The 13,588-nt window shown below is 40.2% G+C and overlaps 2 protein-coding genes across 2 annotated transcripts; one reads left to right on the top strand and one right to left on the bottom strand.

Annotated features, from left to right (window-relative positions):
- Window positions 1-271: 271 nt before the first annotated feature.
- Window positions 272-3,536, top strand: LOC139920416 (phosphoserine phosphatase-like). Its single transcript, XM_078286815.1, has 5 exons — window positions 272-411; window positions 1,955-2,089; window positions 2,338-2,483; window positions 2,746-2,894; window positions 3,426-3,536. The coding sequence occupies exons 1-5, from the start codon at window positions 272-274 to the stop codon at window positions 3,534-3,536; spliced, it is 681 nt and encodes a 226-aa protein (XP_078142941.1).
- Window positions 3,537-5,005: 1,469 nt separating this feature from the next.
- LOC139914533 (protein NipSnap homolog 2) lies at window positions 5,006-13,165 on the bottom strand. Its single transcript, XM_078286755.1, has 10 exons — window positions 12,962-13,165; window positions 11,776-11,915; window positions 11,545-11,590; window positions 11,317-11,411; window positions 9,553-9,623; window positions 8,372-8,512; window positions 8,194-8,225; window positions 7,454-7,548; window positions 6,831-6,914; window positions 5,006-6,679 (listed from the first exon to the last, which is right to left on the bottom strand). Exons 1-10 carry the CDS (start codon window positions 13,051-13,053, stop codon window positions 6,615-6,617), a joined length of 861 nt encoding a protein of 286 aa, XP_078142881.1. The 5' UTR covers window positions 13,054-13,165; the 3' UTR covers window positions 5,006-6,614.
- Window positions 13,166-13,588: the final 423 nt, after the last annotated feature.

Below are 13,588 nucleotides of genomic sequence, written 5' to 3'. Positions count from 1 at the left end.
ACATTTGAACAAAATGTGTTTATGAAATCCAGCCACGTCCTTGAATATGCCTAGTTTAGTCAATATTTGAGGAATGTGCCTGGCCCTTCACACAACACCACTACGCATTGTTCAGCATTTTCACGGATGGTCTGACACATTTATCCTGAAAAAAGCATGAAGCCACTGCCAGTACCCACCGTTGGCTTGTAGACAGTGGACGCAACGTGAGAGCGTGAGCACGGACTCTCTTGTCTCTTTAAACTATCTCTAATTTTGGAGTCTATAAATCATGACGACGTTGGCCCAGACCAAGGACTTGTTTCGAAATGCCCAGGCTGTGTGTTTTGACGTGGACAGCACCGTGATCAGAGAGGAGGGCATCGATGAGCTGGCCCGGTTCTGCGGGGTTGGAGATGCTGTGGCGGAGATGTGAGTAAAGTCTTCACCAACTGAAAGCGCAGTAGAATATCCTACTCAGGTAGAAGTGCTGGTACTTTGCTGATATTTTACTTAAGTACAAGTTAAAGTGCTGGTGTAAAAATCTTCTTAAGTAAAAGTAAAAAAGTAGCTTAAAATGGACTCAGAATAAAAGTTAGGCTACTGTTTTAGAAAAGAGATCGATATCAAAGGTGACTCCATGCAACTCCAAAAGGACGAGAGGACAGAGTTCAAACTCGAGTCTTTTAATTTGAAAAATTGGAAATTACAAAATAAAGTGCACAAAGTAAATCCAAAATATTTTATATTCTTTGCTGACTGACCGTTCACTGTGAATGGCTCCACAATTTGCCACAAAAGTGTCCAGTTTCTGTTGCTTATGGAGAGCCACAAAATATGTGTTCTGTAATGGATGTGATTTAAAAATGTAGCTAAGTATAATCCTTGAGTAAACACGTACTTAAGTAAAAGTAAAATTAGCCTACTGACTTTAAAAAATATTCAAAAGTTCACAAAAACCTATACTCAATTACAATAACGTGAGTAAATAATTAGTTACTTCCACCCTTGGTCTTCACTACTTTCTGGAGCCAAAGCTACAATCATCATATTATTGAATTCCTTAGCTAGTGGAGTAGGCTAGTGTGTTGTGTGTAGTTGTAGTATGTACTAGTAAAACATTGTTATATAGGTCACTTTATAGGAGGCTATTCACATTGTGGCAGCTATCAGCCTGCATGGTGTAGTTTCCTGCACATTTCAGAATTCCCTCTATCTTCCTCACTTTCTCTCAGGTCGCCTAATTGATAAGATGTGATGAAACTTAAACATGAAAAGGGGCAAAAAAAAAAAAAAAAAAAAGGAAACGAGATTCACACAGTTTATTTTCAGTGAGATGCAGTCACCCCAGGTAACAATAAAAGAGTGAAAGGAGGGTTGTTGAATTTATGGCCTGGCAGGAATTTGCAAAATAAATCTCACCAGATAAGCAAGTGAGATGAGTGGATCTCTTACTGCTCCCCCAAAGGCACAAATATTTGGACAGTCTGCTAACACTGGTCTTTGTTTTTTCTATAAATCTATCTAATTTGTATTGACTGCCCAGGCTCAATTTTTCCATTTGTTGACCAATTGGCTTCATAAAGGGGAATATCACTAAATTCCACTAAATATGTGATTCTTATGTTCTAATACAGTCTGGGAAAGATGTCAAAAAAGACTGTATAAAATGTGAAATGTGACTGCGAAAGGATCCATGATGATTTTCTGGGGATCAGGATAGATTTTCTAAAAAAAATAGTAACATCACCATTAAAGTTCTCATTTATGAGTCTATAAAAACTGCCTCTCATGGAGGACAAATCCTCAAATCAAAAGCTGGCAGTTTTACTTCTGCCCCACATCAAGGCATCTTAAATGCAAATGAGATGAGTCTACTTTTGACTGTTGAACATATTGTGGTCACACTGTGTGAGGCAAATTCAAATCACCTATAACAGTGTTGAAGTAAGTATGAATCTTTTTAAACTCACAGGACTCGGCGGGCCATGGGAGGGTCAGAAACCTTCAGAACCGCCCTCTCAGAGAGACTGTCAATCATCCGCTGCTCCCGAGAGCAAGTTAACAAACTCATCACCAACCACCCGCCTCACCTCACCCACGGGATCAAGTGTGTGTTTTAATGTGGGAAGGCAACATGTCTTTTCTATGGCCAGTCCCACAAGTTTTAACAGTTTGTATTTTAATAGATTTCCAAATCATGTTTTCAGATTTGACAGAAATCAAAATCACAATCATTTACTCACCAACTACATACAATGAATACACATACAAGGAATTTGACATAAGTAGCTAACTGCAAAAGATATGAATAAATTCTTGGTATACTGACTGACTGACTGACTGACTGGTCATCAGGGAGCTGGTTGACCGACTGCACCAGAGAGGAGTGAAGGTGTTCCTGATTTCTGGAGGCTTCCGCTGCATTGTGGAGCATGTGGCAGCTCAGCTTGGCATTCCTGCTCACCATGTCTACGCAAACCGACTGAAGTTCTACTTTAACGGTGAGTAGAGACAATAAAGAGACACTACAGGCAGCCCAATATTGGAAGATGCAAGGGAGAGAGAGAGTCCCAGAGCATGAGAGACTTGTAGTAGGGAGAAAAGAGTTTATTATTTGAAGAAAAATGCTGCAGAATAAGTTGGATAGACTATAAGAGCCGTTTTTCGATCAATAACGTGTTTGTTTTGTATGGAGCAGATTGTGCTGATTGTGTGTGTATGTTTGTGACTGACTGGTGCGTTGTGTTTGGTCCCTGTGTTCAGGCGAGTACACGGGGTTCGATGAGTCCCAGCTCACTGCAGAGTCAGGGGGGAAAGGAAGAGTGGTGGCCCTTCTTAAGAAAACCTACGGCTTGCAGAGAGTTGTCATGGTTGGGGATGGAGCCACTGACATGGAGGCGTGTCCACCGGCTGTAAGAGTGAAAACATGCAACACATACATACACACACACACACACACACACACACACACACACACGCACAGTAACACATAAACACCATACTTACACTGCATAGCATTGGGACCAATACACACACCATCTTGCAGAAGAGGATTAGGGCCACATATGAAAAATTTCTGAGAGATCTGAGACTAATCTCAGAATTTTGAGAACAAAGTCAGAATTCTGAGATTAAAGGCCGAATTCTGAGAATAAAGTCCAAATTCTGATTTCAATCTCAGAATTCTGAGAATACAGTCAAAATTCTGAGGGGGGAAAAAGTCAGAATTCTGAGGGGAAAAAAGTCAGAATTCTGAGGGGAAAAAAGTCAGTTAATCTCAGATCTCAAATACATTTTTCACGTGGCCCTAATCCTCTTTTGCATCATCTGCTGTGATTTACAAAGCTTCTCCTGAATACTAAGTTTGTCTTAACAAATGCATTTCTCAAGCCACAATTTCCATTCACTTGACTTGTGTTTTTTTTTTTTTGGTTTCTTGCCAGGATGCTTTCATCAGCTTCGAGGGCAATGTGGTGAGGCATCAAGTGAAGGAGAATTGTTTGTGGTATGTCACGAGTTTCACTGAACTGCTGAGGGAGCTGGAGAAGATATGAAGCCACAGCCTGCCTGATGAAAGCTCACATCTGTTAATCTGTCACCACTAGCATCGTAAATGTGCTGCTCTTTCCCTCTCAGTTTTCAATAACGTAGTAAGGATTCAAAAATAAATATTACCTTTGTATATCAAGGTGAATGTACTTTTTCAGTAAACTGTTTTTTTATTCAGTATAAGACGGCTGTGTGTACAACAGGAATTACTGCCTTATAAATTGACTGTAAAGTAAGATGTATCAGTATATGGAATGGAAATATTTTGTCAAATGTTGAATGAACAATGACCACAGCTGGGGACTTTATCAGAAGGTGGAAGGAACTCTTAGGAACTATTAAACACAACAGACTCATCCTCTGTTCAGGAGGCAGTGCTGGAAGACTGTGGAGGGTCTAACTCATGATCTCCCTGGCCTAAGTTAGAAAGCTCTGCAGTGGCATCGCTCCATGGATGGATCCGTCCTGAAATGCTGAAACCTCTGGATATTGTTGGGGTGTTTTGTCTTGACACATCTCTTCAATATTGTGAAAAAAAAAACAGAAAAAAAGAGACTAGAGGGGTGTGTTCCAACTATCTCGAGTCACACTGCTCAGCTTCTCTGGGAAAGCCTATGCCAAGGTGCTGGAATGGAGACTGCTGATGGTCCAGCCTCAGATCCAGGAGGAACAACAAGGATTTTAGCCTGGTCTTAGAACAGCTGATCAGCTTTTTATCCCCTCTTTCAGATAATCAAGGGGTCATGGGTTTTTTGGTTTTGTAAAATGCCTGTGACCGTGTTCCCCAAGGTGTCCTGTGGGACGTGCTGCAGGAGTGTGGGGTGCTGGGGCCGCTGCTGCGAGGCATTGGGTCCGTCCTTATACAAGCAGCTGAAATGACAGTTGAAGTGGTTCAGGCACTTGGTAAGGATGCGCTGCCCCCCTCCACCCTTTAATATTGGGCACAGCCAACTGAGAGGAGGCCCCAGGGCGGAGGGAGGGAGGAGCTGGCCTGGGGAGCCGCCAGGGGGAGCTGGAGGCAGTTGCTGTGGAAAAGGATTATCTGGGCTGCTCTTCTTCAATGGATAGATGGATAAAGAGAAAGAGTCTGCACACTGAAGTTCTTCAGCAGAGTTATTGCATTTTTGCCCCCCTGGCCTGCTTCAAAAACCATGCTTTCATTTTAAGGAAGACCAGGGGGCTGAAATGTCGTGCAATAAATCTTCCAATTCTAGCCAAACTCTGCAGACTCAATTTCTCTTTATTACTTCTTCCTGCACCTGTAATATAGCCTTTTTGGATGTGCATGTTCCATTTTTTCTGTCATGGATGGATGAATAAACAATATGATGCAGCTATCCAAAGAGCTGCATGGCTAAAATCTTTATCTTTAGCCAAGAGCTGTGTGATATAGTCACCCTGCAAGCCATGAAGTAAACTGGATCATCCTATAATTTCAAATGTGTGATTTAGTAGAGCCAGAGACAAAACCCACTTTTTTCATTTTCATCAGAAGTTTAATTCAATATGTACAACTAATCTTATTAAAGCACTGCATTTCACATTTACCACATTGAGATATTATTCCTCTCCTGTCCACCTGTTTATCAACACAAGATAGTTATAGAATTCCCCGCTTCATTTACAAATAAATGATTGACCGTATCTCTGCCTTGGTCAATAAGCCCACTATGTATATCTACAATCTGACCATTTAAAAAAAACATTCATCTCAGTTATAGCACACAATCACCTGGTTGGCATGAAATTATCTGACTGATGATATAGGGATGAGCCAAACCGGTCAGTGTACAGCAGTTTGTAGATACTGATTAGTTCTGCTTAAGTCAAAAACAAAAACAGTTTTTTTTTTTTAAACATTTGTCAAGAATCCTCTTATCCCCCTCTCCATAGTTGGAAGAGTCAGAAGCGTTGTGATCTTAAAAGTTAGCAAACAAACTACAGATGTGGTCAGTTTCACAGAGGAGACGCAGGCTGACAAAGGACTCCTGCAGGAGATTCAGAACAATTTCACCCGAAAAACCGGATACTATTTTCATATCCTGTGGGGATGTTGTCGACTTGGACAAGAATGAAAGGACTGTGCTCTAGTTCAAATTCCACCTTCCTGCTCTATACACCTGACAAGTCTGACACTCTGTGGTGCGTTTGTGAACTTCAACTTGTCCAACTGATTCTGAACCATAGTTATGAACCAGACTCAGCCGGTTGGATCAAAATCACGTGAGTGGAAGGTGATGTTTTCTGGAATGGAAACCAGATTAAATACTTTTACTGAAGACAAGGATATGGTATCTCCAGACATCTGTGGCCCTTAAGGGCATAAGCCATCATCTCTGTGAATCAAAATCAATCAATTTGTAAACAGCAAGCTAGTCTTTGTAAAACTGACCATCACCTGAAACAGACAGTTAACTTTCTTAAGAAGCTTATGCAATTTATAACAAACTGAGAGTCCTTAGTCCATCAAAAAAGGCCCCGGACTCAGTGTTTTAGTTTGTGAGATACTGGAGGCAGAATTTGAAAGCATTTATCAATGCTAGTGCAGCAGGGCTAAAATTGATTTGCAAGAAATATCATCCATGACATAATTTTATACAAGACCTTAAGGTTTTCCAAGAGATTGTTTTCGCCCATTTATTCACATCCTCTGCCCAGTATCTCAATAACCAAAAACAGAGGTGCAAGTGGTTTTTAGATCATCATAAAATCAGACAAGCTTCTTAAAACCTGACCCTTAAATGATGGAGATGATGAAGAGGAGGAAGAGTCAAATAATTTCATCTACACACAGCACATTTATGGATCAGTAACAAAGTAACTGCTGTAACAGATAACTGTCTTTGTGATAATAATTTTGAACTTATCACCTGTAATAAGACATTCTAGGCCCACACAGAAAAGGGGAGTAAAGAAATCAAGAAAGAAGAAAACAGAAAAAACTGAAGTGACATGTTGATGTTGCGCTGAAATCCCTGGCAGTGCACACTCCGATAGTTGATTACACTCTCTATGGATCAGTGTGGTAGTTAGCTGTGGTTGTTGAGAGTTTGTTGGAGTTTCCCCTGGTTGTTGGCGGGGGGTTACTTCAAGGGCGAACTCTTCATGGGAATCATTATTCTAGACTCCATGTGCTGAATAAGAGGAACTGTGGGGGGGGGGGGGGGGGGGGGGGGGGGGGGGAGAAGAAACAATGGTCAAAGCAAAACATCTCTGTGTCGTTCTTTCATGTGGATAGAAAGAGAGAAAGGCAAAGAGAGGGAGGACCAGAGAGAAAAACAAAGAGACAACCGGCTTACCTGTGTAATAAACAACCTCATCCCAGCCTTCGTGCTGCCAGGCTGCGTTTCTGGTGTCTTCTCTTGACTGAAGATCTTTGTAAGCTGAGATGAAAACAAAATGGATACGGTTGCTTGCTTTAAATTGAACAGACAGATTTATTTTTTGCTAACATCCACGTTATCATACCTACGGTTCCCACTCTTAGAAAAATGTAAAAATTGACTTTTGCATGAACTTCATAGAGATAATTTCCATGATCTAAAATGTATGTTCTTTGTATGTTGGCACTGGTACTTGGTTGAGAAAATGTCTAAACTCCACCACAGATGCAACAAGCTGTGACAAGTAATTAGATAAATACATTTGGGTAAATATTTGCTGTAAAGTGATCCATTCCCCAACTTTTCCTGCATGGACCAGAACTCTCAAAACACCATGATATTCCAGAAAGCCCGTGAAAACGTAGGAACCATGCGTATTTTATTTATTTAACCTATACTTTACAAGAAAGTCTCATTTGAGAACCAATTTCTCTATTACAAGTCAGACCTGGTCAAGAGGCAGCACTGATAATAATAATAAAAAAATGACAATCATAGAACAATGAAATTTAAAACATGAAATAACAAATAAAACCTACCCCATAGGTGGTGAACCATGTAGAGACTTCCAATCTGTGAGAAAAAGCCTCCCACTGCCTCATGGTTCTGCTGGCGAAACTCGATGGCGCGAGCCCTGCAGAGCACAGGAACCTCAAGTTACATGTCAATAAACAGCTATATCGGCTTGTTACTGAGGGTTTGTGTTTGTTGTGAATTACAAGCATGATTTCGTGGACACTGTAGTCCAAATGAAATTGCCATTCACTGATAGCCCAATCATTTCCATCCCATTATGTGCAACATGTTCTGTTTTCCCCCCATATTCTAATCCATCAGTTCAAAACATCAAATCTTGATGTTCCAATCACAGACTTTTTTTTTAACCTTCCCTGCATTTTTTTATTTGATTACATTACCAGCTAATTTCCCAGTCATTGTATGGTTTGTTAGATTTGGCATATGATAAATAAACAGCATATTGGTCAATTATGCTCGACTTTTAAAAATTATCTTCATCCGCTCATGCTTATGAGTCATGCATAGATTGTGTAGGCAAGAGGTACCGTTCACTCATATTCATCTTCTACAATCTGTGAAGGCAATAATATAGTAGTAAGGGATTTTTAAATGGTACAAAATAATGGCAGCTTTACTATAACCAGATAACCAGGAGAAAGCTTGTGAGCTTGTCATTTTGAGTATGATACTGTACAATTTTAATAAAAGTCTGAGGACCTACTCAAAAAACACAAATGAATATGAGAAAATTTTGCCTTACCAGTAATTTCCCCACTCGATCATAGTCCCTGGCTGAGAAAAAAAAGATGTGAAGAGGGGAGAGAAGGGGAAAATAAGTAGTCTGGTCGCTTGCATATAAAGAGAGGAAGCAGGTAAATTAACTGTGGAAAAAGAGGAGCAACCTGAGGACACAGACAGAGATAAAAAGATGTGTTTACCCTAAGTTGGTATGAGCGGAGCTCGTAGATATTGGGTCCTGGACGGGGCACCGGCTCATTCCAGAAGCTGAACTCCAGCAGCAGCTGGTTCCTGCGGGACAGCAGCATCTTCCCCCTCTCATTTCTGTAGTCCATAAACTCCTACAGCAAGGAGGAACATCAGAAACAAATTACTCAGCAAGCTAGGGTAAGCCCACCAATACTCGTCAGCCATACTGATTACAGAATATCAACTGAGATCAAGAAATTTTAGGACTGTAGAGGATTAACATTTTAAACAGCTGAAAAATCATGTCTTCCCAGCACAAGGCATGATAATCTGCAGCAAGCTAGAAAAGAGACGGGCAACTTTGATGGTAGTGGGAGACAAAAATTCTGTTGTCCTTTTGGGGGCTTGCATCCTACACCAACACCCACAAATCACATTTTGCATTATCCAATATATTCAATTTTGGGGGAATAAGTATGAATTTAGTATCAAGAGCTTCACAAGATCTGGAAGTCTTAAATCATCTTCTGTGTGAGAGTGTGTATGTTACATAGACCACCATTCATGACTGAGAACATGTGATGTATGAAAAATGTTCAGATGTTCAGACTAATTAAAAAGGAATTTGCTTCAGTAACCTACTGATATGTGAGCAATAACTGCTTCATTTTGAACTGACAGAGTCAGGCATTTTAGTTGCAAACTGAATAATCTCTATTAAGGCAGGTAAAATGGCCGATATAGTTTTAAATTCATTTGTTATTTAATTACAAAAATTATACTTGACCTTCATTCTGAGCCATGTTATGTTTCCTCTTAAAGACAGTGAAAGTGAAAATCGGTGAAAAAAAAACATCTTTAAAGACTTAGGACCCAAAAAACCTCCCTAACTTGTGACTTCATGTCCCACTTATACCTTTGAAGCAGATTAGACCGACAAAGAACGGTTTAAGTAAGAATGGGCCAAAAACTCCAGTAACCTGTGTTTATACACTTGTGTTTGTGTAAATAAAAGTTTCCAACAACACCAAATAGTGTCGAAAAATCAGATTAAACTGATTCAAGCACCAACTCCCATTACTACACATAGGTGGGAAATTGGTCTGAGGATCATATTTAAGGGGTGCGCTGCCAAAGGTGGCCCACAGGTCACCAGTTGCCAATTAGCTGCACTACATGGACCACCCCATACCTTATTCTGCCTGAGTTTGTTCATGACTTCGGTGAGGGCCGGGTATCCTCCCCGGTATCTCCACAGGTGAACTAGGATACAAGGAGCAGAAGAGCGAAAATGAATGTGGCTCTCTCATATCATTTATACATGTTGGCGGGCCTGCATTTCCTGGGGGGGAAGATATTCTTACACTGTGTATCAACAATTATATTTTTAGCGTTTATTTAACCTTCTAGATCCCCAATGGCCTTGAGGGTGAATTCTAGTGTATCAGACATGAACTCTAGCCCATTTCTGTAGGTAATTTCAACATGAAAACACAATATCTGACCACTACAATTACATCCACTTAATTGAGAGATTCTAAATCGAGAAAGATTGTTGTGAAATAACCACAAACTACCATTTAAAAATATCAGCATTTAGTAAAATGGATGAAACAACACACGCTGTTCATCCCATCATGTAAAAAACCCATGTACTTTGGTACTTTGTAGCAAATCTGCTGACTTGGTTATACAACATGGTAAAATATGAACCTCCTGGAGCATTACTACACATGGCATTCTACACGATTATACTTGAGTAACACAAAGATGTGTGCATACACATCAGGACTCTCATAATGTCACTGGATTGATGTCCTCATCAGCATCAGCTATTTTGTCAAAACTAAATCTGTGAACATTTACATAACTTCTGACACCTGGCAGCTCTGAATCTTTAACATTCCCACATAGGCTTGAACCTGGAACTTCCACTATTATATATTGAGGTTCTGATTTAAAATATTTCTACCTTGTGGTAAAAAGGGAAAAGTGAGAAAAAAATGTTTCCCGTTAAAACAAACCATCTCTATCTTGATGTACCGTAGTAGTACAACCACGATCAGGCAAGTTTACCTCCAATACACTGATAAAAGTTAATCATATAGTCCAAAATACACATCAGTATTAGTAAACATCAGCTAAACCCGATCCATACCAGAAACCCCACTGAGACAAAGAGATGGCAATTTATTTTTGACAAAACATCTCTGGCAGTATAATCTTCTTAAGAAAGAAGACTAACTTAACAGGACTATGACTGCGGGTCCCATGATCTAGATGAATCATATTTGAAGAAATAACTAATCTAACTTAAATCTATTAAACAACTAACCTCGCAGGACTTGCCAAAAATGACAACCATCTTTCACAGAGTAAGGTTGTCATATTTCCTATGAAACAACCTCTCTCTGTACATAATATAATCTTCTACATTTTCAGAGTGTACAGTTCATTACTTGTGTTATTTATATAGCCTTTTGCCTTATCTTTATCAAGGTTACCAATATTTCAAGACAGCTCTGTAACATTAGAGGTTACAACTGGGGAATGACAAATGTCACCACAAGGACAAATGGACAGCAGCCAGAGAATGTGCAATTCAGTCATGGCTATAATTAACTAAAACGTAAAAGCAGAGAAAGTGGCTGTTAGTGTTACTGGGTAGGAGAGCAACTGCAAGAGTCTTAAAGAATGAATTGAAAATGAACTGAAAGAAACTTAGTCTGTGACTAAGTCCTTCAAGGCGAAAATAGAAATGAAACTGTGCAGTTTCAAAATCCTCACGACTCATTCTAATCCCCCAGCAGCAGCAACCTGGAAGAAGGAGTGTTTTGTGGAGGTTCATGTCATTCATAAGCAAGGTTATTGCTTGCATGTGAATCCTTGAGAAGAAATGTATAAGGTTATTGCTAATGTGTGTGTTTAGACATGGAGCTCGAGGGTAAGCTCTTACCTGCCTGATCCTGCTCTCCGTACCATGTGTTCCAGGTGCCCACTAGCTCACATGGGTAATGAGGGTCGGCATGAATGGAAGGCAGGACGTCCTCACTAAGGATGCGCACACACACCAACACACACACACAGATGTAGAGAAAATCAACCAAAGCATCTGCACTGTTTACTAAACCAGCTCCTTGCCCAGGCTGTTGACTAAAGTGAGAGAGGGATGGGGATTTCTTACCAAAGTTTGTTGTAAGCATCAAGGCACTCAGGCTTGACATTGTGAACTGCAAGAAAATAAAACTTGAGTGAGGCAATACAGCATGTAACAGATTTTATAAGACTGTCCTGAGAAAAACGTTTTTTTTTTCTTTGAATTCATCTTAAGCCTGTTGAAAAACACAATCAAGGCAGGGTAATCTTGTACAACGTATCATTATAACGCCCACAGCAGGTCGCATATAATACATACACTGTATTTTGTACAGGTTGCTTTCTTCCTTCTTGGCAAGCAGATGAGAGTGGGCATCTTTTCTGGGGTCCACCTTTCTGACAAACAGAGACTTGAACCAACTGTCTTCACGGTGCCTGTTGTTGGAGGCTGAGAGGCTCCTGGGGTGCAAAGAAGCACAAGGGTGAGATAAAAAACGAATCTAATCTGTTACACAACACTCAGGACCATACAAAGCCTGAATATCAAGTCAGGTGTGGCATGCAATGATGCTTGCATTCCTTTAAATCATCAGTGGAAACACACAAGGTGGACAGGATAATTATTATTGATGATTGCAGTGAATCAGGAGCTTTGCACTAATCTATACAGACTATCCAACTCATTCATTACCCAGAAATTCCACAGCTAACAGGCCAGCAATTGAGAAGACTATAAGCTGTAAGTAGCCAAAGGATTAGTCTACATTTACTCCTCACGTAGGCTAACATACTTATGAGCTGCCTCTCCATGGTATATTCTCAAAACAGGAAATATATATATATATAAACCGAGTTGTACAAGTATCTACAATCACTCTATACAGAGGTTAGTGTTGCTTGCTGGCAGAAAGGAGCCTTTTGACAGTTTGCCAACTGGTACAAGTACAACTACATAGTACACTCAAAAGATGCAACATTTTCAGCAAAGTTTAACATAAAACGTAACATTTCAGTAAACAGCATGTAAATATCACTGAAAGCTTTGGGACACACACCTATCACAGCAAGGGACCGTGCCATACACCAAACAAAACAAACATTGCCTTGTAGCGATTCACTGCATTTTGACCTTGAAGTTGAATTCGGTTAGAGACTGACAGAAGCCGAGCTTTAATTTTGCTTTCTGCACATGGCTACTGTACTTCTAAGCTCAAACGTGTAAAGTGTGTGTAAAACAAATGCTAAAATAAGTTACTTCACAACTTTGTATGAAGGGAGCACAATAATTAGCATTAGCAAGAAGTTAGCAAGTTTACAACCCCTTGCTAGCTAGCTAACGCTAGCTATGTTACACAGAATTGAAGGCGCCGTGGATAGCGTAACTTTAGCGTCAGCTAGCCAGCTAGCATACAGGACTTTGTCATTGATGTTAACTCTCTATGAGCTCCATGTATTCTTGGGGATTTTTCCATCAACATTCACAATCTTCATCTGAAAAATCTAACCTGATGATAACAGTGACCTGTCCGTTCGCCTGAAGCCCATTTTTCGTCTGTTTCAGGCCGTTGCCCACACTTTGAAGGACTCGGGTCGCCATCTTTCCCCTTAGCGCTGTTGTTGCTGGTTGTTTTGACACGGCTGCAGCAGTCAGTCCGGGGTGTTCCCGGAGGACTGGACTAGCAGCTGACGTTAATCATACCTGCTAACTTTATCTACCGGGATCCAATATAACAAACTTTAACGTTATGCGGGTTTTAAGTTGCTAGAGGGCATAATGTACATGAAGTGTTAAAAGTGCACTTATCCTATTCAAACTGTATTCACGAGTAAGCACATAACTTTGATTTTCCACCAGATTTGAGCACAGATTTCACAAACTAGAACAGCAAACATTATAACACTAACGGTAATGTTCCTTTAGCTTTGAGTGACATTTCACTTTTGTTGTTTTCAGGACTTGCGTTTGAAACACCGACTTATCTGTACTTTAATTCAGCAGTGAGAACCTCCTTGGATGGCACTCGTTTCCTAAACAACTTCAAATGATCTGATTTCATTCTGCTGTTAGTACATCATCATACAGATATGCCCCATTTAGGAGAATGGACCAATGGTTTCACAGATGAAGCAAA

The sequence above is a fragment of the Centroberyx gerrardi genome, chromosome 11 (assembly GCF_048128805.1).
Source record: "Centroberyx gerrardi isolate f3 chromosome 11, fCenGer3.hap1.cur.20231027, whole genome shotgun sequence".
Lineage (NCBI taxonomy): Eukaryota > Metazoa > Chordata > Actinopteri > Beryciformes > Berycidae > Centroberyx > Centroberyx gerrardi.
The sequence above is the reverse complement of the archived record's forward strand: the minus strand, read 5'-3'. Positions and strand labels throughout refer to the sequence as shown.